The sequence below is a fragment of the Helicoverpa armigera genome, chromosome 1 (genome assembly GCF_030705265.1).
Source record: "Helicoverpa armigera isolate CAAS_96S chromosome 1, ASM3070526v1, whole genome shotgun sequence".
Lineage (NCBI taxonomy): Eukaryota > Metazoa > Arthropoda > Insecta > Lepidoptera > Noctuidae > Helicoverpa > Helicoverpa armigera.
Window position 1 is genome coordinate 2,681,936 of NC_087120.1, and position 27,177 is coordinate 2,709,112.

At 37.1% G+C, this 27,177-nt stretch overlaps 1 protein-coding gene across 1 annotated transcript in view; it reads left to right on the forward strand.

The window, feature by feature from the left end:
• Positions 1–27,177, forward strand: part of LOC110377565 (titin homolog) — a 109,124-nt gene that overhangs the window by 58,089 nt on the left and 23,858 nt on the right. The window contains 13 exon segments of the mRNA XM_064037841.1: positions 421–545; positions 1,295–1,473; positions 1,919–2,080; positions 8,111–8,253; positions 9,141–9,521; positions 9,708–15,317; positions 15,684–16,058; positions 16,426–17,358; positions 17,441–18,232; positions 18,544–21,822; positions 22,773–23,663; positions 23,980–24,342; positions 24,728–27,055. Coding sequence (XP_063893911.1) covers positions 421–545; positions 1,295–1,473; positions 1,919–2,080; positions 8,111–8,253; positions 9,141–9,521; positions 9,708–15,317; positions 15,684–16,058; positions 16,426–17,358; positions 17,441–18,232; positions 18,544–21,822; positions 22,773–23,663; positions 23,980–24,342; positions 24,728–27,055 — 15,561 coding nt within the window.

Sequence of the window (27,177 nt, forward strand, 5' to 3'; positions counted from 1 at the left end):
GTACAAATTCAACGACAGGTGACAGGTTTGAACTTAACTCTTTTTATTTTGGTGGTTTTATGTTCACGAAAAGTCAAGTCATTATCATCTGCCTAGCCCAATTCCAGCCTGGCTAAATGCAGCTGACTATCAGTATTTTACATGGAGCGACTAACTATCTGATCTCCTCCACTCGTTTACCCGAATATTCCGATATCCCTTAGTAGGATTGCTCCTCTGGTGACTTACTTTCAGGCTTTAGGAACCCGCCAATGTATCGTGCTTTTCGAAAAGCGAATTAACTCGTCTTTACAAAGTGGTCGCCATCCACTCCTCCACGCATCCACGCTTGAAGAGCCCCCACACAGCTTTGAAGTAGTCAAGCAATATACAGCTACAAAAATCTTTATGTTTTTCTAATCTCCTCATATGTGATTCCAGTACCAAAAGCCTACAAGCGTCCTGAATTCGTGGAAGAGCTCCGCGCTCTCCTGACTGAGCAGGGGACGGTGTCGCTCGAGTGCAAGGTGGTCGGCGTGCCCACGCCCGTGCTGAGGTGGTTCAAGGTAATACTAACTAACCTTTGTCTTAGAAGAGGTATAATATTGTGTATTGGAAGGGAAAGCAATCATTGACCATCATCTCACGAGCCCTTTTCCCAACTATGTGGGGGTCGGCTTGCAGTCTACCCGCATGCAGCTGAGTACCAGTGTTTTGCAAGGAGCGACTGCCCTATCTGACCTCCCCAAGACAGTTACCCGGGCAACCTAACACCCCCTAGTAAGACTGGTTGTCAGACTCGACAACAACGACTGTAGAAGATGTTCACTGACAGCCGGGACCTACAGTTTAACGTGCCCCCCCGAAACATATCACCTTATAGCTAGGCAAGAGGTAAAATAGTTATGTGTTGGATGGGCAAAAAATCATTGACGTTCAACATTATTTAGTATTTCATAAACGTGACTTTGCTGAGCAGAAGGCTAATTTTTAAATAGTTGAGAGCCATTCTACCTAATATTTTTGCCTTTCTTCAATTTGAGCTGAATGCTTGAGTTGAAGACAAGCTTAAAATATCTCATGAAAAAGCTTTCTATTGTTGTACCCTCTGTTTACATATTATATTAATAAGCTAAAGCGCTGTATAAGTATTTATTATTCTGTAAATCTCATTTTAAGCGGCATGTTCTTATGAGAAATAAAGTTCTTTAAACCTAATGAAAATGCTACGTAAATAGTAGTCGATGCAGGGAGAAAGAGATAAGAGGCCAATATGCTTCAATAAATGAACCGACCATGTTTCATAATCTTACAGGACAGTCGCGAAATAAAAGCAGGTGATGTGTTCGCATTAACAGCGAATGCGGAAGACCCCACCTCTCTCGGCACGTACACTTGTGAGGCAGTCAACTGCATGGGCCGAGCCTACTCCTCATCGAAGGTCCATGTCGTCGGCCGCGGCAGCAGGGAGGGATCCGCTAGGCCGAGTACCAGGTAAATAGTTTGTTTCTTGTATGTTTTTTAAGTTGAGTAATTTGTGCTGAAGGTACAGAAGGAATGTAGCTTTTTTGCCAAACTTGTTTGTGCTCTTGTCTGTTGTATATCAATGACGAACTTCCAGACTCCGAGGTGCTTTATGAAATTCAAAATCCACAAAACGATTTTCACCTGATCTAGAAATCATACCCGAGACCCCGTGGACAATAGTAGCTATGCGACTACTAGACTAAAGAGACGGTTTCATTTCCTTAACCTCAATAACTAATAGTCTTGTGTACCCCCAATATTATTTGAGGTAAAAAATTCGAATTTATTTTTTTAATAGTTCATATACACCCACAGAACAAAGACAAGAAGAAAAAAAGGTACAAAATCGGACCCGTTAAGCTCAATTTTAATAAACGAATTTGACTTTGACTTCGAAACCGTGCCCTTTCAGCAGCGTAACTCCAGAGCCTCCGCCGATCTTCACGAAGGAGCTAGAGGACCAGTTCGTGAGGGTCTGCGAGCCTCTGACCCTGGGCTGCCACGTGGTGGTCCCACCCTGGCCCCGCAGCGTCGTCTGGTACAACAAGGAAGGGAAGGTGGAACCCAGCGAGAGGTGAGTACGACCTTGTGCTGTAGAGCATACTTGAAATGATATTTAGTTAGAGTACACGGCAAGCTTTTACTCGGCCGATAGTTTTTGGCCTCATAAATCGGTATCACGTTTTTGACTGAAATCAAGATATTCGCCAACCATCGGGTCAATTGTCGGCCAACAGTATGCAGCGTGGTTTTAGCAAAATTGATTACTTAAATCAATTTTACAGGTTTTTTTAAAAAGCTTACAAATGTCGGTATTATCAGAAGAAAAAAAAAACTCAAGTCTCTTTCGAAACAAAAAATTACCTAGGTACTACCCCTACACAATGGATGAGCAATGTTGAACCGCGTAATGTCGTAGATTTTTTATTCATTATACAAAATGCAGTTCATATTGTATTAAGAACTTACGTTAACAAAAGTTGTCTCAATAAAAAATACTCTGAAACACGGCAGTCATTTTATAAAACATGGCAAACTATATTAACGGCAGAACAGCAGAAAAATCCGACTGCAAAGTTTGGTACAACAAAAGCAACTTATATTAGTACACTCGATAATACTTTTTGCTGAATGCAAACTTTTCAATTGCCTGAAACGCCCTTTTCACATATAACGAGAAGCATTGTAGTCAAGGTATTTCGCACTCGGAAATCGACAAAGGGACAAGCGGAGTTCACATTTCCAACCTATTTTTGACAAGCAAATGTAACAGTCAACATTTTTTAATATTTCATTCAAATTTTTAAACGTTCGAACATGGCTGACAAATATTTTATTTGTATTTGTGTGTTTGTTCGTTTGTTTTTCATCATAACTATAAAATAAAATATTGAGTTTGTATTCAATTTGAATGTTGGAAATTTAGTTTTTTTTTTTTGTAAAAATAAGTCGGCCATCGATTAATATTGCGTGATAAAAGTTTCATAAAAATTGGATAAACTAAAATAAAGCGGAATAGTCTTATAAAAGCGGATTTTGAACAAATACACAATATATTATTTCAATATACCTACACTCTGTACTGCGATTCTATAAAACTCGATCAACAACTCGCATTTCACTTCGATTCGTAATGTCATTTCATACTTTAGGGGAGGTAGGGGAGGGATGGGCACTTTTTCACAATTTATTGCATAAAAAATCTGATTTTACAGATCATTATCAACTTTTATTGCCATTTCTTATATTCGGCTAGATATAATGAAAGAGCTTTCCTAAAAATTACAATCAGTTTCAACATTACGAGATATTTAAACGGTTTTATTTAGCTCACCCCGTTTGTTTTATTATTTATTCTTGGATCAAATTTAGTAATTCAAATTTCACCCTCTTCCTGTCAACCGATTGGTCTGAAATTTTGTATACACCTTTAATTAAATCCAATATGGCCGCCGGCACAAAATGGCACAGCCCCCTCAATATGGGTATCAAATGAAAGGGCTACACAAGTAGAATACTGTCAGCAACCCCAGCGGGGCGCAACAGGGCCAAGGCCTGCCTGCACGTCGATTCTATAAAATTCGAACAACAACTCGCATTTCACTTCGCTATTCACTCTCACTTCGCATTCGATTCAGAACGACCTTGATTTTGCATTCTGTAAACATCACCTAATCACTTGCGAAGTGAAGTGAGCTCGACATCGACCAATGCTGTGCTAGTGACTTCCCCACTCGACAAAATGTCAACCGAGATTAATCAGTTTTTAATTTTATCAGTTTTGACACAGAATTTTAGCTAAATATGATGTTTTAGTTATAATTTGTTATTGTAAGGAATTTGAGGCAGCTTTTAAGTATAAAATAAACAGAAATCTCTAAATTCGTGCTGTGATAAGTATGCTTACCCTACTATGCTTACCCTACGAAAAAAAATACTGACAGCGCCAATACCATTATTAATCTGTGGACAATATTTTCTTCTCTTCTGTCATAGAGGAAAGTAATATATCGGGTATCTTCTGTCTTCATATTGTGTTTAAGCTTGTTTGTTTTCGCCGGTTTTTGCCGTAATTGTGATAAAATCATGAAGTAATTTTATATTTCTTGTTATAAAGTGAAAAATAATATTAATAAAAGAAGTGTTTATTTTATTAATCCAACAATAATTTCAGTCCAAATGAGAGGTCGTGTCACCCTTCGTCGGCTCAGGTTGAAACTCTGGTTGAGTTTATGGAGCAAAACCCTGGCCTGGCGAAGGGTTTCGTGAGAACGCAAAATACACACACATAAAGGAAACCACATAAAGGGAATACTCCTTATTAAGAACTAAGTGTTTTTCTTATTATTGTGTGCTTGATTACAATTTTTCAACTATAAACTGTGTCAATACTTACTTTTATACGAGTTGTAAGTCCTTTGCCTCGACGTTTGTGGGCTTTATCAGGGGCAGTAAATCAGACTCCAGTTGGTCAATTAGCTCCTTTGACAATCTATATATGCTCACATAGTCATCATCGCGAGTTAATAAAGATAAACTACGAATTCTAGCAGATTGTTGACGCTTTTCTAAATTATCTAAAGCATGAGCTTCTTCTAATAAAGATTTAAGCAAAAACATTCTAGCCATCGTTAAAGGTAGGCACTTAATCACTTTAAAACACTTAGAACTTTATTTAAACACTATTTTAAATATAATAGTCTCTAGATCAAGTTGGCAACGGTACCTGAAACAAGATTCTATAAAGGATTTTTCGCGCAGATTTATAACCTCACAAATTTTCACTGACGAAGAAGAGCAAAAATTTACAAATTATACATTACATGGTATGTCCAAGCCTCCCTACCATAGGGAGCATTGGACACTTTTGACTTAGTTTATGAAAAAAAAATCGGTAAAAAAACTTTTAAGTTAAACGGTTTTATCTTATGTGCACTGAAAACTAGAAAATAAAAAATAGTTACTTACCTGTCAACCTACGTAGGTGGTCCCGGTCATATTAGACTAAAATAAAACGTGGGGCCCATTAACTATTGCTGTAGTACTCTCTTCTAAAGGTATAATAGGTGTGGATTGCATCGACTTACTATAATTGTAACTGGAGATTTTGACAATCAATAATTAATAATAGAAAATACACATACCTTTCATTAGTTTTCTCTTTATAACGATCCGAAACCGCAACAAAATATTTAAGTACTTTTACGAGTGTTTGTTCTTGACAACTCACAGAAATGACAGATAGTCTATGGATGAACACCGTTACCAGTCGGTAACGTAAACTACCCAATAAAAAACAAAACTATGATCAGAAATCAGAATAAAAGGACCCCCCTTTTATTCTGATTTGATCATGTCTCCCAACTGCCCATCTCTCCCTACCTCCCTATAGATAGACAGATTTTGACAGATCTGTCAAAATCTCGACTTTAATTTAGTTCAACTTGTCAACACGCTCGATAGTGTAGCGCTAGTGTAGTTTGACAATGTCAATCACGGTAATTAAGGTAGAATTCCGTGGGTCGCGATTGTCGCAGCCGCGCGCGACAAAAGTCAACCTATGAAAATGTATGGCACCGCTGCCGAGGGCCGCGACTGTCGCGCGCGGACGACGAATTTCGTGAGCCGCTCGCGGCCGTACGCTTCTCAACATGGTCTAGCGCTTAATAACATCTATAGAATTTTAGTAAAACCAGAATTAAATTGTTGACAATGCCGCGAGCAGCTTACGAAATTCGTCGGCCGCGCGCGACTGTCACGGGCCTCGGCAACGGTGCCATACATTTTCATAGGTTGACTATTGTCGCGTCCACGGAATTCCACCTTTAGATCGAAGTCGAAGTGAGAGTGATGTCGAAGTGAGTTGTGATATTTTATAGAATCGACATGCTGTTCAAGCATTTAAATGAATGTTATATCGACTTCATATTCAACTAGTATTCAAAAAAATAATATTTTTAAGGTATTCACTTCACTCGCCCTTTCAAGATTTAAGTAAGCGTTACAACATTTATATTTCAAACTACTTAGCTGCTTCTGCGGTTCCATCCATGAAGGGACTTTTATGTACCTATACTTATATTTATATGTAGGTATAGAATTATTTTCTATTGTTTTATTATCGGCGGCATACAAGCAGTTGAAGAAGGGACATTTATAATGCGCATCAAAACCATTACTTAACTACCTAGCTATAAATTGTGGAACTAAAATTAAACTAAAAAAACGCGCAACCAACCCCTACAAAGTCTAGGATGCAACCTTATAAATAAAACTGTACCTAACGCACTTTTCACATACGGTCAGACCACGGCAGCCATGCACGTGAAAAGAGCCTAATACGTTTAGTGCAAAACACCGGTTTTTGTCGGCCATACCTGTCACCGTAGTCTAGGACACCTTTTTGGCTGTCGGTCATACGCGAGTGACGAGGAAACTGTAACAAGGTTATAGGCTGCCAGTCTTTCGTTACTGCAAATATTTCGGAAGAGAAATGAGGTTTATAAATATTTTATTTACTTATTTTTTTAAGTTTATGCAATCACAAAGTGAATTACAAAGGCGGACTTAATGCCATAGGCATTCTCTCCAGTCAACCTTAGAGTGATGCAGAGATAACATGATAGGTGCATTAATTAATTAAAAAGACATGTTTAAGACAATTTTCAAGAATAACAAAATTGGATAAATATATTTTACATACCGTCAGTTCCACATAGCTCCATTAATATTAAAACTTCATTAAATCTATTGCTGACACTTTTTATATGGTTGACAAAGAAAGAGTCAGCAATAGATTTAAAGAAGCATTAACTTTAATGGAGCTTTGTGCAACTGACGGATAGTAATATTATAGAGGGGGTGCTCGTGGCTAATTTAAGAAAGTCGATCGGTCAGTCATAAAGTTAAGCAACGCTTGACGCGGTCGGTCCGTGGATGGGTGACCATCTTGTCATAACGAGTTCTTCCGTGTTTCGGAAAGTACACATGCCGTTATGACTACTTAAATATCCGCGCTACTATTCCACGAAAAACTGCTTTTGAAATTAAAAATATAGAAAATGTTGATGTTTTATACCGGGAAACGATTTAACCCACTAATAATGCAAAAACATACATTTCTTCTCTTGCAAACATTATTTACTAAAGAGTATTCACCGGCAAACTGCAGACTAACAAGTCGGCCGACAGTTGACCTATTTTTTTTAAGAAAATCGTGATTTCAATCAAAGTTTTTAGTCAGATACCAGCTAAATTACCTGATCATCGTTATCTGCGTACTACTTTTATTCATATCCATACTTAGAAAGCGCTCGATCTAACTATCGGACAACTAAAAGTTGTGTGTGCGTACTCTTAGGTATGTACTTTGTATTTCGCTGAACAAATATGAAAGTAGTATTTTCAGTTTCCTATTTCAGTATTTGGAGTAAAATAGTAGTAAGCATAAAATAACCCAGTTCATTTTTCTTAAAATAGCAAACTATTTCGAGCTTTAAAATCTGCCTCCATTCTCGTATAAGTATGTTCAAATGGAATATTTAGTAGTATTTACCTACACTGATTTTAACTATGTAGTCCTTTAGGTACTAACCTTAACTTTAATCTAGGTGTTTGTTTTGTGGCAAATTATTTTGTACCTACTTGTTGATTATTGCGAGATTTCACCAACTATACTCACATAGTAAACCGTAATGGCTCCGAAACAACTGACCTGATTTGAAAAATTCTTTCACTGTTAGCTAGACAGACATTCCCGACTAACATAGACTGTAGTTTGAATTTAATACGAATGGAATGGCATTCTGCATATTTAACGGAGCTCCTAAAAGGAACTACTGCGCTAACACATATAAAATAACATTTAACATCCACGAACTTGTTCCGATCCGACCAATTTAGCTCACCAATACATCCAGAGTACATGAGCACATGATCACCGATTTACTATATTCCTCAGTTGTAACTTTTAATAATTATTGTCACTGATTTCTCATTCCCTTACACAATTGTTAGCTTGATGAGTATTCCGAAGCGACAACTCGATCATCCGTCTTCCATAAAACCGTAGAAATAACTAAAAATTTCTGGCTTCCATCTTCAGGTACCACGTGCTAGAAGACGGGGCCGGTGGGTACCTACTGGAGGTGCCGTGCGCCGAGTGGCCTGACGAGGGCGAGTGGAAGTGCGTCGCGACGAGCAGTGGCGGCCGCGTGGGCATCTCCACTTGCTATGTCACTATGGATGGTGAGATACCTTCACTTTATACAGCCTATTTTAGACTATTTTTGAAGACTTTAAGAAAGGGGGTTCTTATTTTGCATGATGATGTATTTTTTTTATATTACTGCCGCTTTTCACCGACCAACTAGCCAACTAGTTACTTAATAAAGAACCATCTAGCGGAAAAACTTTGAACCTCTTGGACGCTGACATAGATACAAAATTGGTATAAGTGGAATGAGTGATCTGTTCCGCTGTGGTTACACGTTAGTTGAAGGTTACAATGTTTATATGTTAGGCCTTCTTTGCAAGAAGAATACAAAATCTTTACGAATTCGAAGTCATCTTAGTTCTTGCTAAGCATTGACGAGGTACATTCGATAGGTACAAGCTATATAGAATTGTTTTGTTTCTAAACGGAATATTTTAACTCGCCTATACACCTGAAGATATACTTAATAAGTTATGTAGCAATAGATAGATGTATAAATTAAATGAGATTTAATTGCTTGTGTTGATTTAATTGCTATAGGCTGATGATGATGATGCATCATCCTCCGAGCCTTTTCCCAATCACGTTGGGGTCGGCTTCCAGTCTAACCGGATTCAGCTGAGTACCAGTGCTTTACAAGAAGCGACTGCCTATCTGACCTCCTCAACCCAGTAACCCGGGCAACCCGATACCCCTTGGTTAGACTGGTGTCAGACTTTCTGGCTTCTGACTACCCGTAACGACTGCCAAGGATGTTCACTGACAGCCGGGACCTACAGTTTAACGTGCCATCCGAAACACAGTCAATGGTGTCTAAGATATACTTAGAAAGTACATACAAACTTAGAAAAGTTGCATTGGTACTTGCCTGACCTGGGATCGATGATGACGATGAATTGCTTGTGCTTTATGTTTTCAGTGCCCAAAAACTACCGAAAACCGAGATTCATGGAGAACCTTCAAGCGGTGTTAACAGAAGAAGGCCTAGTCTCCTTCGAGTGCAAAGTTGTAGGCTTCCCAACACCCGTACTGAGCTGGTTCAAGGATGGACAAGAACTGAAGCCAGGAGACGTCTACCAACTCACTGGCACCAACTCCTTAGGGTCGTACTGCTGCATAGCAAGGAACTGCATGGGCCAAGCCAGCAGTTCTGCTGAACTGACCGTTGAGGATATCCAAAACCAGCTGAATGAAGAAGAGAAACTACAGCTGTTCTCCAAGAATCAGGCGCCGAAGTTCATCCAGGGTTTGAAGAGTGTCGAAGCTAAAATTGATGAGCCATTCCGTTTTTCAGTTAAAGGTAAACTTTTTACTTTAATTTACCGCAAATAAAATGCTTGTGACTCAGGTTCTGTTAAACGAAGTCTCTATTCAAGTGATTTACTAAATTTAAACAAGGCATACGCATTAATTTCGCAAATATTGTTTCTTCATCTGCTCAAAATAATCATCAATGAATTTAAATCATTTTAATTGTCAATTTCAGTCGCCATTCCGCCTGAACCGTCGGTACTATGGTACCGAGACGACCAGCCGGTGGACGAGTCTTCTCGCTGCCACCACGGCCGGGAAGACCGAGGGGTGTTCTACCTCGACATCCAAAGCCTCGAGTTCCTCGACCAAGCCGAGTGGAAGTGCGTCGCTATGAACGATTTCGGACACAGCGTCACCTCCTGTTTCCTCAAACTAATCATACCGAGACACTATAAGAAACCAAGATTCTTAGAGAATCTTCAAGCAATATTATCTGATGAGGGAGCCGTGAACCTTGAGTGTAAGGTCATTGGTGTCCCGCAACCTGTACTGAAATGGTACAAAGATGGTGAAGAACTTAAACCCGGTGACATTCACAGAATCATATCTGGCCAAGATGGCACTTGCTGTCTAGGAACTTACACGTGTGAGGCGCAGAACTGTATGGGTATTGCCGCCAGTTCTGCTTCACTACTTGGCTTTGATGATTCAATGAAAGCAAAGAAGAAGAAAGCTGAAGAACAGGCTTTGCAAAGGAACTTATCCCTCAGCACTATACATGAAGAAAGAACTTCACAGATGTATGATACTCCTGTTGGCGATGTAACTACTCTTGATGATAAAGGCGAAATCTCATTCTCATTTGATGGGAAAGAAGTATCGGTGTCTCTGTACGAAACTCCGGACTTGACCGAAGAAGAAGCTTTACAAATTGTTGAAATGTATGCTGACCAATTATCAGAAAACATTACAGAACACAATGTGGTTGAACTCCCTCCACTAAGATTCGTGAAAGAAACTTCAACGTCTGGTAATTTGTTGATGGAGGCAGTTATAATTGACGTCTCACCCGATTACTTTGTGCCTGATGAAGATATGCGTACTGAAGCAGATATCGAAGATATATCGATAGCCGACGAAAACGGTCCACCTCAGTTGTCGTTAGACCAAGATATTGGAATGGGAGGAGAGGACTATTTAGAGAAAACAATGGCAATGCTATCGGAAGAAAAGTCAGATGTTTCTCTTAAATTAGGGAGGAAGAAGTCGGATTCCCAGAGGAGTGCCGATGACTTTTTCAGTTTATCACGAGATCAATCTCTGTCTGAAGAAAAGAAGGATGATGACACTCAAGCAATGTCGGATCTCCAAAGCTTTGCGAGTGCGCATAGTTCTGGAAAGCCTAAATCTAAATCTTCAAAGCCTTCAGGAGAGGATGGTCAGGAATCATCAGAGCCTACAAAAACAATTCTATTTAAGGATGAGGTTTTGCGTCAGTCGTCATTTGAAGCAGAGCCGTCTCCTGTTATTAAGCCCAAGAGAGAAAGGCGCACCAGTCGTAGTTCAAGACGATCCAGCTCAGGCAGTGAAAAGTCTGTAAGCAAAGCCAGGGAAGACGTCCTCAGGAAAAAAGAGTTCGTAGAAATAGAATTACCCAAGAAACCCTCAATCACAGATGAAGAATTTAAGAATAAAATGGTCAACATCAGTACTTCGCTATCTAAAGTAATAAATGACGTTCAAATTATTGAAAGAGATATCATTCTCAAGTCTGAACTCATGTCATCGGCAGCAACGGCTTCGAGAAGCTTAGAAATTATAAGTAGTTTAATTTCTCCGCTGTCGGAAATACACAGTATTGCAGATGCTGTTAAAGAATCTGCTGTTGAGTCTAAAGAGGTCAGCAGTACATTATTTAATAGTTTGCCGCAGCCATTGAAGGCTCTTCAACAGTCATTAGCCTTTATTGAAAAGTGCATTGATATGGAGAGTGACAGTAGAACTCTGGTAAAAAAGACTTGCGTAGCATTTATCGAAACGTGTGGTAGTGAAATGCAGAAATTAATCACAGACATTAATTCTGTAACAGCTACAGATTATTTGCTCACTGAAGACAGAGTTCTTACAGAAATCGAGTCATTAAATAAGGAAATGAGTACAGTTATCAAATTTTCCGCAGACACTATCAAAGCCAGAAATCTTCTTAGCGAAGCAAGTGAAATCAAAGTCGACGAACCTTCTCTTGAAGTCAAACATCTGAGGGATACTCAAAAGGCAGTTTTTGAATTGAAAAGTCCTCTGATGTCTTTGCTCTGCATCGCTGAAAGTGCTGGAAGTGGTAAAATTATAGATGTTGCTAAAGTACGCAACAGTGAAGTTATTCTCAACGATATGTCCGGTTCCATACAGGACTTGCAAACAGCTCTAGAACAAATTGAAACACTGTCGGTAAAAGAATCTACTTCACCGTTACATAAATACAATACTGAAATTATTGAAACTGTTATGGAGTCAGTTGTTAAACTAAGAACTTCTTTTGAACAACTCTCTACTGAATCTGAAGGTGAAGATCAAGCCGTACTAAAAGAAGCAGTTGCCTCAATTAAGGAAAACCTCAATAAAATATCGTCACAAATAGAGGTGATTGAAAAGAACGTTGGCACCTTTGACGTCTTGCAGAGTGAGAATAAACTGGATGCTTTGCAAAAGATGGCTCAAATCCTTATTGCTTTGGAAAACAACCTGCCAAGATTAGAACCGTTGCCAGAAATTAAAAAGCACATGACGGTGTTCCACAAAAACTTGACGAAAGTGTTAGAAAATGTAATAGAAAGTAACGAGTCTAAGAAATATTTCACTCTTATGGAAATTTGTGATGCAGTTAATAGAATTAATGCGTCCATAAAGAATCTAGATGTCGATAATGTCTTGCCTCTTGCGAGTCTACACAACACGTTAAGGATCATACAAGACCAGTTTATCACGAATGTTTTTGATTCAGAGCTTAATTGTTCACTTCTTACTAATATAGCAGACACCTTGGTTGGTATTCAAGAAGCTATCAATACGGCGGAAGAAATTACCATTCATGTTGATTCTGAACACGTACAAGCTATCGCACCTCATGAGTTCGGCGAAACGAAAGCTAAAGTAGCAATTGAACATATTGATCATGCAATAGCTGCAATTGAAAATGTGAAAGCAATAGAATCCACTCAAGAATTTAAGTCAAGCATTACGCCCACACTGGAGAATATTTGCCCTGTTTTAGAAGAACTTAAAAAGAGTATAGCTTCAACTAAAGCTAGTGGAATCGAAGAAGAACATATTTCTGATATATCAGATAAATCATCATTTGCCCAAACATTCGCTACGCCACTCTGTGAACTTAACCAAAATATAATTGTTTTGAATCAACAGATAGTGGAAAATATTGAAAGCTTCAAACAAAATAGTGAAATTATAACAACTATTGCAGAACCACTTCATGAGCTTCACACAACTTTAGAAATATTACAGCAGGATGTTATATCTCAATATGGTGAGGATGTAACTCCTTATGACGTAAGTGTAAATATGGCTAGCGCTGTACAAAATCTACAAAGCTGTATTTTAATGATACAAGAACAGGCTGGAGTTGAAGCGGCTGACGAAATGTCAACATTAGAAGATATATCAGGAATAAAAACAACAGCAGACACTCTTCCGTCTGACCGCTTAGTGCTACCTACTGCCGAAGAAATTGCCATTGAACAAGCGATATTGCCATTCAATCAGGAGGTTCAAAGTACAGCAACAGCACAAGCACTACAAACTTTGAATGAACACATAACTATATTGCAAACTCCAGAAATAATTGATGCATTAGATACGTTATCTGAAGTCAGTGATTATTCTAGTCTAAAGTCATTTGTTATAGGATTAGGTGAATTGCATTCAGGAATCGAAGAGGTTCTACACCCTCTTATTATGGAGGGATCAAATGAAATACCTAATTTATTGAACCCATCAAAGCTTACAGCTATTGCTGAGCCTATGCAGGAACTACAGCAAAGTTTGTCGGTGTTAGACACAAGCAACATTCCAATATATGAAAATTTGTTAGAAATGCCGACGGAAAGAATACATTCCGTGATTCAGAGCGTATCTGAATTCAAAGAGCATTTAGATAAGTGTATGCTCGCTGTATTCCCTGCTATGCAAACGGCCGATAATACAGTTGAGATAGCAAACAAAGTTGGCACACTAAGAGAAGTGTGCGAGCATTTAAAAGACATTATTGAAACTACTAAAACTGTGGAAAATATTACAGTGCCAGAAGAAGTTAAAGCTTTGGAACGCACTGTTGATAGTTTACTTGATGCTACCGATGTCTCCAAAGGAATAAAAATAGAGCAGGTGAAAACTATTACAGAAGAGTTATATGAAAAAGTCGCTACTGTGCAAGAAGAACTCATTCAATTTACTCCGCAAGCTCCAGAAAAGTTGGCCAAAGAAGTTGCATTAATTCAAACTATTGACGAAGTGCAAAACAACATTGCTGTACTAGAACAGTATGATTTTGTGGACCTATCTCGTGCTTCAGACTTGACATGTACTTCACCACAAGTAGCCGTCGAAATAGAATCTGATTCTCTTATGCTGATGGAAGATATTGTAGATAGTGCCGTTAATGTGGTGCAAGATTCCAAACCAGACTTGCCAATGGCAGACCTTATGATAGTTGAAGACTTTTTCAAGACTTGTAAAAGTGAATTTACAATTTTGCGCTGTCTAATATCAAAAGCTACAACTCATAAAAAGATAATAAGATTATTACAAGAGTTTACTTCTCTACAAAGTACAATCAACGATTTTAAAATAAAGAAATCGGAACTCAAACTAACTGATGACCTCAACGGCTGTTTAGCTACTTTCCTTATTCATGCTGATGATTGCCTCGAGAATGTTCAAAGCTCTCTTGTGAAGATAGTGGACTCTCAAGCTGAACTATTGATTAAAGCACCATTGGACAAGTTCGAAAATTCAGTTAGCTTATTAGAAACAGTAAAGAAAACTAAAGACGACAAACAAATCATTGAAACAGTTGATAAGTTTGTACAAATTATTGAAACCGCCAAATCGTCTCTGCAAAATATACAGACTGAGATTGTTGACGAAATTAAAAGTGCGAGGCCCAGTAAGATTGGGGATAGTACACTATCTGACATGATTGAAGAATTCGCCACATTTATCGAAGCAGAGAAACTGAAAAATGAGGATATGGGCACAACAGAAATGCTTGAAAAGGTATCTGCATGTATCGAAAAACATAACGACTTCAAAGATGCGAGTGGCACAGGAAAAACTTTGATCTTGCTGAAATGCCTGTCAGACTGCACAGACATATTACAAGAGAGTCTTCTCCAAGTGAAGATTCCGAAACAAAAGTTAGAAGAAGGTCCTCTGAAAGCGGTTTTGACGGAAATGCTGGAGCCTTTACAAGCACTACACAGTCAACTAACAAATGTTCAAGAACAAGTCCTAAGAGGTGTGGATGAAGATTCAATATCGGTTGATATCACAACTACAGAATCTCTTGTACAGACCATGACAGAGAAACATAAAGAAATGATGGAAAGGATGGAAACAGAAGAAGTAATAGCCAATGAAGAGATTTCTCTAATCATGGAAGTGGATAAAGAAATACACTCGATACAAGACAGTCTGCGATCTTTAGAAAACGCTCAAGTCGCACAAGTTGTAAAGGAAATTGCTAAGCCGGTGGAAGATATTGAGAAGTCAATGCACTCTATTTTGACTTCGGAAAAAACAACTGCTTACAGTGAAGATATTCCAAAAGGTGAGTTTTTCATGACAATTAATAATGATAAGTTAATGAGTAGTCCTTTAACCAGAGTTAAATCTTTAGATCTGTTGTACCTACTGATCAGTTGTAGAACATAATAATTTGTAAAATTAATTGAAACTGGTTGAAACCAATAGTTATTTAGACACAAGCCACGATAACTTACATTTATGTACAATCAGTTTAATTAACTTTTTGCCAATTACGAGGTAATTTATTACATAGAAAATGAAAATAATCTTGTTTGCCTGATATCTTTTATATATAGCAAATTTTGTTTTTTCTTGTCTCCGTACTGGGAAATTGGGAAAGGTTAATAATTTTAATAAATGTATTGATGTCAATCAAAATTTTTTATAGATGTCAATTCGAATATCGATTCTTTGGAAAGCGCAATTGACCGTTTCATAGGTATTGAAATGGATCTGTTAGTCGCATCAGGCACTTTTAGCGACGCTGACTTGAATGAAAGTCTAACAATAGCAAGCGAACTGCAAGGACTATTGGCACTAAACACCGATGATTTGGCCTCTTCCAAAATATCAGAATTAAAAACTAAAAAAATTAAGTCCCTTAAAGCTATAATGTCGAAATTCGATTGGCAAAGTACAGAAGTGTACAATGGCAAGAACCCATTAGAAATTGAAAACATGAAGCACGTATTCCTTGCCGCTTATCAGCTATTGGTTGAATTGGACAAAGTAGATAAATTGGAAAATGTTGAAGTTAAAGAAGGTAAAGTTAGAGTGGATGTCAATAATTTGGCTACATTAATCAGCGCTTTATACAAAGATCATCGTTGTATAAAAAGGATTTATGCTGCTCGTTTAAACCTCATTATTATTAACGATTTAAAATATGATTAATTGATTACCTTCACAAAAATACAAGTGAAGACCAAATTAATATAACATGAACATTAATAAACAACATTATTAATCCCATTTTACAATTTATGTTATTCTAAAATCTTCGTGAAAATTTTCGTTCATCGCTGGTTAATATTGTCGCCGATGTTTTCTTTTTACTTCGAGTAATTCTGTTTTAAATCATGCAAGCGATATAAAAACGTGATTGGATTAACATGACATTCATTTTTCAGAAAAAGCTAAGCAAATTATTCAGCATATTGACCAATACATTGAGTTAATTGAAATAGTTGAGGAAATATCAGCTATCATAAAGATTGACGATTTGAAAGAAACTATTGATATTGCGAAAGAGTTACGGGAAAGCATTGCTGCTTCAGAACTAATTACAGAAGAAGAGGCAGGTCTTGGTCGGGAGACAGAAATTCGCAAAGAACAAACCAGATTGGCGCAGAAACTTCAAACAGCATTGTCTGCTCTGCAAGTTCAAGTCCTTGAACACGTGCAAGAGTTAGCGCCAACGCTTAGCACTGAGGTATTACAGCGCATCACCAGAGTAACTGCCCAGTTGAGTGCAGACTTGGTTGCTGTTACAGGAATTCGAGTTGCACTACAGGCTCCAGCTGAGCCTCTAACTGAAATCTCCCAGGCGACAGTAGAATCTCAAGCAGTCGTAGCCATTCCAGAACTAGTTACAGCTACAGGATCAGAAGAAACTATTCTAGAGCAAACTGGTGTAGTAGATCAATTATCGTCTTCTGAGCAATTATTTGTAACAACAGAAATGTTGGAAAAAGCTATCGCTGTAACTAAGGAAACAGTCACATCGGAAGATGCTGAAATCATAGCCTCTGAAACTACTTTAGAATCGGCTAGCCCTCAAATTGACGAAACGCTTGCTGTAGAGGGTAGTCAAGCCATTGTTATGGAAACAGCTAAATCTGTAGATACAGAAGCAGTTATACAGGAAGATGCTAAACTTAGTGTTGTTGATAATCAAGCTCAAGAAGTAGCTTCTTCAGAGATATTGGAGACTGAATCTGTTAGTGCTGTTGTGATAGAAGACCTTGGACCAGTGCTGCATGAAGTTGAAGTGGATGAGAAGCATGTTGATATTGGATTAAGCCAAACAGCGGAACTACAAGAACCACCTAAAGCTACTATCGGTAAATTACTTTTCTTTCTAATTTTACTGCTGTATGTATCGTGTTTTTGTGAAGATCTTTATTCTTGACTTTTGTTTTTCAGAACTGTTAGTTCAACATATAGACCAGTTTATGTGTGATGATATAACAGAAATAATAAATGAACTGTCCAACGTCATCAATGCTGAAGAATTTAAGCAATCTATTAGTATTGCCAGAGAACTGCGTGAGAACATCGCTGCTTCTGAAGTCGAATTAAAAGCAGAAACTAGTGATGTTCTGAAGGATGATGTCAGTACAGGAAATGCACAGTTAGCTCAACAATTGTATACAGCTTTGGCAGCGCTTGAGAACTTATCATTAGACACTTTAGCAGATGTCCCTTCAATCAACAAAGATACTTTACAACGTGTTGCTGCAATCACTGAAAGTTTACGAACCGATCTTGCAGCGGTCGTCGCAACACAAACCGTATTTGAAGAAGCAAAGCTTGAGCACTTGGAATCTGATACCAAGCAAATAGCTACAGAGTTAGAAGTGGCTAATGAAACTATTCAAGCTGATAAAATGGAGGCCACGACAATTGCATTGGGTACAGTACAAACTTCTGAATCAGAAGGTAAAGATGTAATGACAATGCAACAAGCAGATGAAGAAACTATGAAAGAAATGCCAGCCGAGGCTACATCAATGGAACAGTTGGAAACTCAAGCTTCTCTTACATTGGCTGAGAAAGAAACGTTTGAAATCAGTGCGACAATTGACGAAGCAGTAGCCATTCCTTCAGACACTGAACCTATTACTTTGGAAGAAGTAACTGAGAGTGAAATTAAAGCAGTCAGTTTCGAGCAGGCGGTGCAGAAGTCTGAGGAGCCACTCAAGACAGCTACAACAGGTAATTTCACTTTTTATTAAAATATTTCGATATTTTTATTTAATTCAATGAAAGTTACGATATTGATGGTAAAATGAAGTTAGTCTATAATTTCGCTATAATTTATAGTGACTTATTTCTTTTAGCCAAGATCACTGATTCAATGACGTTATTATTTCTTTTGAACCTTTTCTAAGTGTCGTGGAAATTCCAATTACCTTTCAAATAATTAAGTGACACACACCACTCTTAACAGAAATTTTCTTCTAAAGATTCTATGTTCGCAAACGTATTATAATACTGTACACTACATCCAAGTTACATGTTTTCAGAAACACTATTACAATACATCAATGATTTCTTATCCGACAACATTATTGAAACAATTGATAAAATATCTGCAACACTTAACGTTGATGATCTTAAACAATCGATAGCAGTTGCAAGTGATTTACGTGTGAGTATCGAGATGGCTGAAAAACCTGTAGAGGCACAATACGAGCAACTTCAACAACTACAAAATGCTTTATCTGCAGTCCAGGAACTTACTTTACAAACTGCTGATGAAGTAAAACAAGTGATCGGAAACGATGCTTTACAGCAATTCGCCGATACAAGCACTCAGTTATCAACAGCAATCACAGCTATTATATCTCAAGCAAATGTACAACAGGCAGAAGAAAGTAAAGCAAAATCAGACGAGGATAATGTTAAATCGTCTCAGAAACCAGAGGATTCTGAAACAACAAGTCTGCAAAAACTTCTTGAACAATCAGAGAGTAGCGTCGAAGTTATCAAGGACATTTCACCAGAGAATGTCACAGCACTTGAAACTGGACCGCTTTCTACAGAAAATGCTACAGAAATAATAACATCTGATGAGACTCTCACAACAAACCAAGAACAGGTCGCCCTCGAAATAGTAACCCAACATATTAGTGAGGATTCCAAGAAAACTAGTGCTGAACTTGGAGTCGAAAGTTCTCTCAAAACAGTTGTTGAAACAGAACAACTGATAACAGAGAGTACCACTACTGATAGTACTGTTGTCACTGATGATACAAAGGAGCCCGTCAAAGAATCTCAAGCAATAGAAATATCGGAAACTATCCCTGTCACTGGCTCAATAATTAGTGATGAGGCTCAACAAAACATAGAATCAGCTGCTGAATCAGTAAACACGACTGAAGAATCTTTACGAAGTCAAGGTGTTGTTTCTGAACAACCAATAGTACTCGAAGAAGTGACTCCAAGCGATGCTAAGCAAGACAGCTCTTTGCAAGGTACGGAAGTAATAACGGAGCCTTTGGATTCTACTGTAACAATCACTGAGGTTTCCTTAACTGAGCAAGTAGGTGATATGATTGCAGAAAGTCCAATACAAGTGGTTGATGTTAAAGAACAAGACCAAAGTGAAAAAGATAATCCAGCATCAGTATCTACTTCAACTACTGAAGTTGAAACTGAAATAAGTGTTCAAGAAGCAGAAAATATCGTGCAAATAGCTCCAGAAAGTATAGTCACTGATATTGTAACCAGCGAAGAAACGTTACCGTTAGAGACAACATTGGGAGAGGCTTTAGTAGAGAAAACCACAGAAACTCAGGAAGAAGTTGTCACTGTTGAGGATGTTATTTCACTTGAACAAGATAAGCCAGACGCTCAAACTGCTGAACTAGAAATAGTTGATGAAATAAATGTTACTAAACTTGGTGAACCTTTACCATTAGAGACTGTTGTTCCATTAGATACACCATCCAATGAAAGTAAATTTGCTACTGAAACTTTACCATTAGAGGGTGTAACTACATTGGAAGAGGCTATAGTACAGAAAATCGCAGTAAGTGGGGATGAAGTTGTTCCTGTTGAGGATGTTATTTCCCTTGAACAAGTTAAGCCAGATGTTCAAAGTGCTGAACTAGAAATAGTTGATGAAATAAATGTTACAAAACTTGGTGAACCTTTACCATTAGAGACTGTTGTTCAATTAGATACACTATCCAAAGAAAGTGAAGTTGCTATTGAAACTCATGAAGCAACAGGGGCTGATCAAGAATCCGTAGCATTATCTCCTCCTGTTGTTGATACAGAGTCTCAAAATATAGAAACTAATACCCAAAATGTTGTTACAGAGGAATCAAAAATTGTGTTAGAAGAACAGTCAATTTTAGCTGTAGATCAAACTGCTACCAAACAACTTCCCGAAGAAGAAAGAGCAGTCGAAGAATTATCTGAAAAATCTCTGTCTCTTATCGAAGCAGAATCTAATAACGCTGTCCAACAGACCATAACAGAAAGCGAAAACGTTGATAAAACAGCAACTCAGAATTTGTTGGGTTCAGAGAAACAGATCGATGATTCTAAAGATCAAGCAGAACAACTTACCAAAGAACTACTAGAAGATGAGTTTAAGGACGCAGAATCGTCTTTATCTGATATTGATAAAAATCTGCCAAATGTGCCGGTTGAACAGTCTTCTACAGAACAACCCACCATAGAAGAAGGAGCAGTTACGGAAACTCCAGAAATATCATTACCGATTGTTGAAGCAGAGTTCAAAGATGCAGAATCGTCCGTAGCTGAAATTGATAAAGAAGAATCGAAGGACTTGGTTGATTTAGAGAAGCAAACAGACATTTCAGTTGAGCAGGTAGCCAAAAGTCAGCCCGACATAAAAGAAGGCGCAGTTCAAGAATCCTTAGAAGTATCCTTGGTTATTGAATCAGATTCTAAAGAATCGGAGCAGTCCATAACTGAAGGTAATGAAGTTAATGTTAAAGAAACTGGTGAGAATTTATTAGATGCGGAGAAACAGATGAATGCTACTGTACTTGAGGTAACCGTGGATAACGCTGATACACTAAACATTATGGAAGCCAAATCTACGCCTTTAGAGCAAACAACAACTGAGGCAAAAGCAGATGTCGTTGAAAACGCCGTAGATAATGTCGAGACTGACAATACCCAGGCTAAAGCGGTGCAATTAGAACCTGAAAAAGATAGTGCTACAACTGAAATAAAAATTGCAGAAAGCGTTGAAGAAACTTCTAAACAAGCAACCGAGAATGAAGCCGTTACAACAGCGTCCCTTGAACCTATTGCAGGTACTGAAGTTGCTGATTTGACTCCAGTTGATTCAGCTGCAGCTGCAACAGCAGTGACTAATGTAGAAGAATCTTCAGTACAAGAAAATGTTACAACATCAGAATTGATCAGTCAACCAGCTGATCAAGGTACAGAAAGCATTAGTACAATACCGACAGATGTGTCAGATACAGGAAAAGAACAGGCCGTGGTTGAGAAAACTATCCAAACAGAAGAAACAATCATTAATGAAGTGGTGGAAAAACTCGAAGATATTGGTAAATCTTCAGAAGTTATGGAGACAACCCCAGTTCTTGCATCTTCTGGTGAGACAATAACATCTGATGGAACTGTAGCAACGGAATCAGAACCAGTAGCTGATAGCAAAGCTACTAATATTCCTGAAGACAGTAAAACGAGTGGAACTACTGGTGATGCTGTTATTACACCTGTGACTGATGAAGTAACTCCAACAAAGGCTACAGAAGAATCTTCTCAACCACCGGACGCCATTAAGATTGGCATTGGTAATAATGAATTATGCTGCATAAACTTTGTAAAAGAGCTTTTGTCATTCTTCATAGCTACACAGTATGATGATCAGTTTAAAAAAATTGGTGGCGTGGGGCGTTAGAATTTATCATTATCATCACCTGGTATCTTATTATTTATTTTTGTAATTAATATTACATACTGTGAAGTTATAATAGCGTAGAAAGTAACACTAAAGCGGGCTTTGATACACTCTTCATCATCTGGCTAAATATGATTAATCCAGTGCCATATAGTAATATTATATACACCTATTATCTAACTTATTATCTACCTACTATGTATACTTGCTATAAATAATTAAAAAACTGCATCAAAAAACTCCTCCTCATCGCTGCCCACCGGGAGTGTACCCAAGAGGCTGGCAGCATTGCCACGTTGGATGGCAATGCTTACTTCTTGATCAAAATAAAAACCAGCCTTTGGGTCACTTATTATATGCCATATTCGATTTAATAGATAATAATGGTATGCTTTGCACATTTTATTACATCGTTAGAACATAGCATAATGACTTATACAAAAACTACATATATTAATTATGTTCTAATGCTTTTTATAATTTTCTCAGCGGTTCTGATACTATACATAATATTATTACATAAGTAAAATATGTACATTGGGTCTCTGCTTAATTTATGTTAGCTACTTTTCGCAAACACACTACATTACCGCTTACACTGCACACAAACATACATTTTCACTTACATTGACAAAGTTTTATTTTGGGAAAGTAGATCATTGGTGTTCAAGTAGAAAGCATATTTTTTAATATTACTTTAAAACAAAAGTTAACGAAATGCAAACTAATCATTATAAAATAACTAAAAACCATTTAAGCATCGCAAATTAGCAAAATCATAAATAATAGCTTACCTTTTATTAAACATGCAAAACACAATTACAAAAATGTGTTTTTTTACAGAAACACTTTTGAACACACTTGATGAATATCTATCTAACGATATTATTGACACAGTCAGTCAGCTGTCTGTAACATCAGAAAATACAGAACTTGCAAAATCAATTCTAGTCGCTCAACAACTGCGTGATAGCATTTATCAAGACATTGTACCCAAAAATACGGAAATTAAGATAAATAACGATCAATTTGCGTTAGTTCAAGACTTGAATAGCGCTTTATTGGCCTTGCAACTAGTAGCTCTTGAAAGTATAGAGCAAATAGACGGAACAACCAATAAAGAAAGCTTGATAAAGGTTCTTAATATTAGTGAATCATTTGCTAGCGTACTTGATGTTTTAATATCAGAACGTTCGAAAGCGCCTGAGGATAATGAAAAAGTTGATAAGTCAAATTCCTTGGTTTTGGAGAAAATAGAACCTGAACCTGAAATTAGAACCGAAACTTCAATAATTGTTACTGATAGTAATGTATCACTAACTACTGAAACTTCACTTGCTAAAGAGAAAATCTTGACAGATTCGAACGCACCATCAAATACAAGTACACTTGATACTGATGAAAAAACTAAAAAAGACAGTAACGAAAGTGAAAAAACAGTCTTTAATAAAGATGAAGCAACTACAGAGATTGCCAAAACAAATGAACTCCAATTCAATGTGAATGAAGAGACATACCAAGATAATAATAGTAACGAAACTAAATTACACACAGCCAAGGCTAATGGTGAAGAAACGGGGCTAGAATCAAAACCAACAACTCATAGTGAAGTTATTGAATCTTTGCTTATAGAAACCGCTAAAACTATAATAATACCAGTAGTGGGGGAAGAGTTTGATATTCAAGAATTAGCTGCTGCCAATGTAGGAGTTTCTGAAAAACATGAAAACAATGGTAACTAACTATTGAGTCTTTTAGCTTTGTTCAAATACATTTTGATAGCGCGTTTAGAATTAAAAAATAACCAAAAAACGCTGGCATCGTAAACATTCTACTAGTATAAGCGCTGTGCCTGTTTTAAAATAGCAAACTATTCTCATTTTATTTATAAACTCTGTTGTCAAAAAGTTAAATCTTAAATTTTATCTCACATTTGAAAAAAATAATGTATTTTAAAAATTACATTTTTAACAATTATTAAATGTCAATTCTAGTTCCCCATGAAACTATACAAAACCTTGAAATATCTTTTAAAAAACAACATTTTCAGAATCAAGTGTGAATATTGACGTAACAAAATTACAAGATGAAGCTAATAAGTCTATAGACGAATTAAAGAAATCAGGCGATGAATTGCTTTTGAAAGAAAGTACAATACCAACTGATTTGGAAAATGCTGTTTGTGATACAAAAGAACAACATACTGAACTGGAAAGACAGAAAGACATATATGAAGAGTCACTAGATAAAATCGTTGAGGATATTGTTACTGAACAATCTTTGCTAACTGATGTAAATTCTCCAGTAATTACGAAAGAAACAATCCCTAGTCATGAATCAGATGGTACTCGGGACGATAAAGGCGAGACCGTTTCGGTTAACGATTATTCAAAATCTATTCAAGGACAGGACGGTAAACGATTAATAATTATGTTTATAATCACTTGACATTGTTGTTACAATAACTTTATCATGCATTCGTGAAAATAATACCAAAGAAAAAGAAGTTTATGAAAACGCTTTCTAGAAATACGATCAAAGTAATAAAAAGTAACAAAAGTAAAAGGCTATTAAATAACTTAATACAAGCTCTTAAAACTTAATTTAATACGTAGATAATTAAATGCCAATTTAGACAACCACATAATATAAAAAAAAACTGCCTAGCCATTCTTCAAAAATAACTTAAAATAACAAATATATATAATGTTATACTATCTATCCGCTTTCTATTCTCTCAAACACAGCACACACACACACATACAAAAGTATTAAAGCACTTTCTTACATATTTTCAGACACACACTTTGAAACATTCGAAGATACACCGTCATTGATTGATTGTTTGATCGATGACATTAAGACAAGACAAGGACAAGCACCTTTTGAAGTAGGCGGGTCAAAAGAAAAATCAATCTCGATTAAATTACCTTCAGTCCAAGAACTCATTGATGCAGACATCAATGAAGAACCAGTTCATTTAGCAGAACCCATAATACTACATAGTCAAGTAGAAACCGAATATTCTACTGTACAAGATAATGTAGATAACAAAAACTCTGTAGTTTGTGAAACTTTTAAACCTTTAACCATGGAAACTTTAAGTTCCATTGAGGAACAAGCACTCGAAGTGAGTGTTCAAGCAGAACAAGATACATCTGGCAAGTTTGTGCCTCATCAGGAAATTCAACCAATCGTTTTAGAAAGTTGCCTTGAAGAAATCGCTGAACACATAGCTGAAATAAAAGAGGTCGATTCTCATGAACTTGCGGGTGAATCCTCTCAACCTATAGTATTTGAAACTGTTGCAGACTTGAAAAACGATGATACATTTTCTCCAGTTTTACAAGAACTAAAAATGGATGAAATCAAGTCTGAGCAAGCTCAAGATAAATCTTCGAATACTGAAAAAGATATTCTTGATACAGAAATCATGGTAACTGAAACTAATCCACCCATTATTTCAGAAATAGAGACTACTATCGATGTGGATAACAGTTCCATATTTCAGTTGACTAAAGATGCAATATCCATCGGCGAAACATCGGAATCCATTGTTTTAGATTCTGTAACGGATATTGAAGAGAACCAGCAAGCCTTTGCAATGAAATCTGATGAGCAGTTAACTGATCAAACTCTGCAAGTTTACAAAAGCTTGCCGCCTATGCTGTTGGAGTCTACAACACCAATTGAAGATAAAAGTCACGAATTCGCGTATCCTAGTGTTGAAATAAGTTCAGTGCCAGAAATGAGTGTTAGTCTAACAGGTGAAGTTATTTTATCAGAATCATTGATGTGTGATCATATTAATACAACTACAGCATCATCAACAGAACAACATAAAGATGCAAATAAATCGTTGATTGAAAATGATCAATCTCTAATGCCTATGGACTCAATAGACGCAGAAAATGTTACCGAAGAGATTTTAAAAATTGATTCACGCCATGAAATTAAAACTGATATACCCATGGTTTTAGAAGGTTTAATGCCAATGCAGGATATTCAACCAGTTAATGCTACTGTTCAGAAATCAAATGATGATAAAATTGAGAATGTGGTTCCGACTCAAATCGAAGAAGTTTTACTTGAGCATTTAGAGGAGAATGAGAAGATTGCTGTCAAGACCTTGGAAGACAAATTAGGAGTTATTGCTGTGCAACAGAATACTTTACAAGTTATAGAACAAGCACTTCCGATCGAAGAAATAGAAACATTGAACTCGAATGTTACCTACCAAACACCGGAGGAAACTGATTGTAAATCAATGTTGAGTGAGAATTTATGTCCTTTAATTCTGGAATCTTTGTCATCTATCGAAGAAAAGAAATGCGAATCGGTTGCTGCCCAGTCTACTGAAAATAAAGAAAACGAATCCACGAAATCTAATCTAGAAAATCTCAACAGTGAAAAAACCGAATCTATTACACCAAACATTTGTTTCGATGAAAAAATGTTAGCAAGTGAGAATATACAGCCTCTAGTTTTAGAAAATCTAGAGCCCTTAATTAAAAGTGAACAGAATGCAATCGGCTCAGAACTTGAAAGTAACAATTTTGGAACCGAAATGTTTGCTCCAAGCTATGAAACTGAATTACTGGTGCTTGAACAAATTGAAGACATTATAAAAGATGCTGTTAAGACAATTGAAAATGACATAAATACTAGTGACATTCAGGAGGATTCAGAGAAAGCTCTTACAAACATAGCAGTCACAAGTGAAAATATTGTTTTCGACAAATTGTGCGATGATGATAACAATCTGCAGGCAGGAACATATGACGTTTCAGAATCTTTAGAAACTGAGCGCATCGAAGCAGATCATTCCATCCAAATTTTTGAGCCATTGATATTAGAAGAAGTGACTCCATCTGAAATGAAAGAAGACCACGAAAAACAAATAACTACTACGATAGAGTCTCAGGGCTTAATAGATATCAGTGAATGTGTACACGATATTTTGGAAAATGCTTTTTCAGATAGTCCAAGTGTGAACACTGATGGTACTTATAATGATCGTATATCTACAGAAAATCTAGAGTCCACAGTTAATAATGCTTCAACGAAAGACATTGAAATTGTTAAAAAAGATGATGCCAGGCCGCATAGTTTTGTAAAAGGAACCGGTAAACAGATTGTGTTATTAGTCATGGGTTTGACTCTTAATATCTACCATACTTACATTTCATTTCGTAATACATAAGGTGCACTAAGATACTCGAAGGAAATAATCGTAATATGACTACTA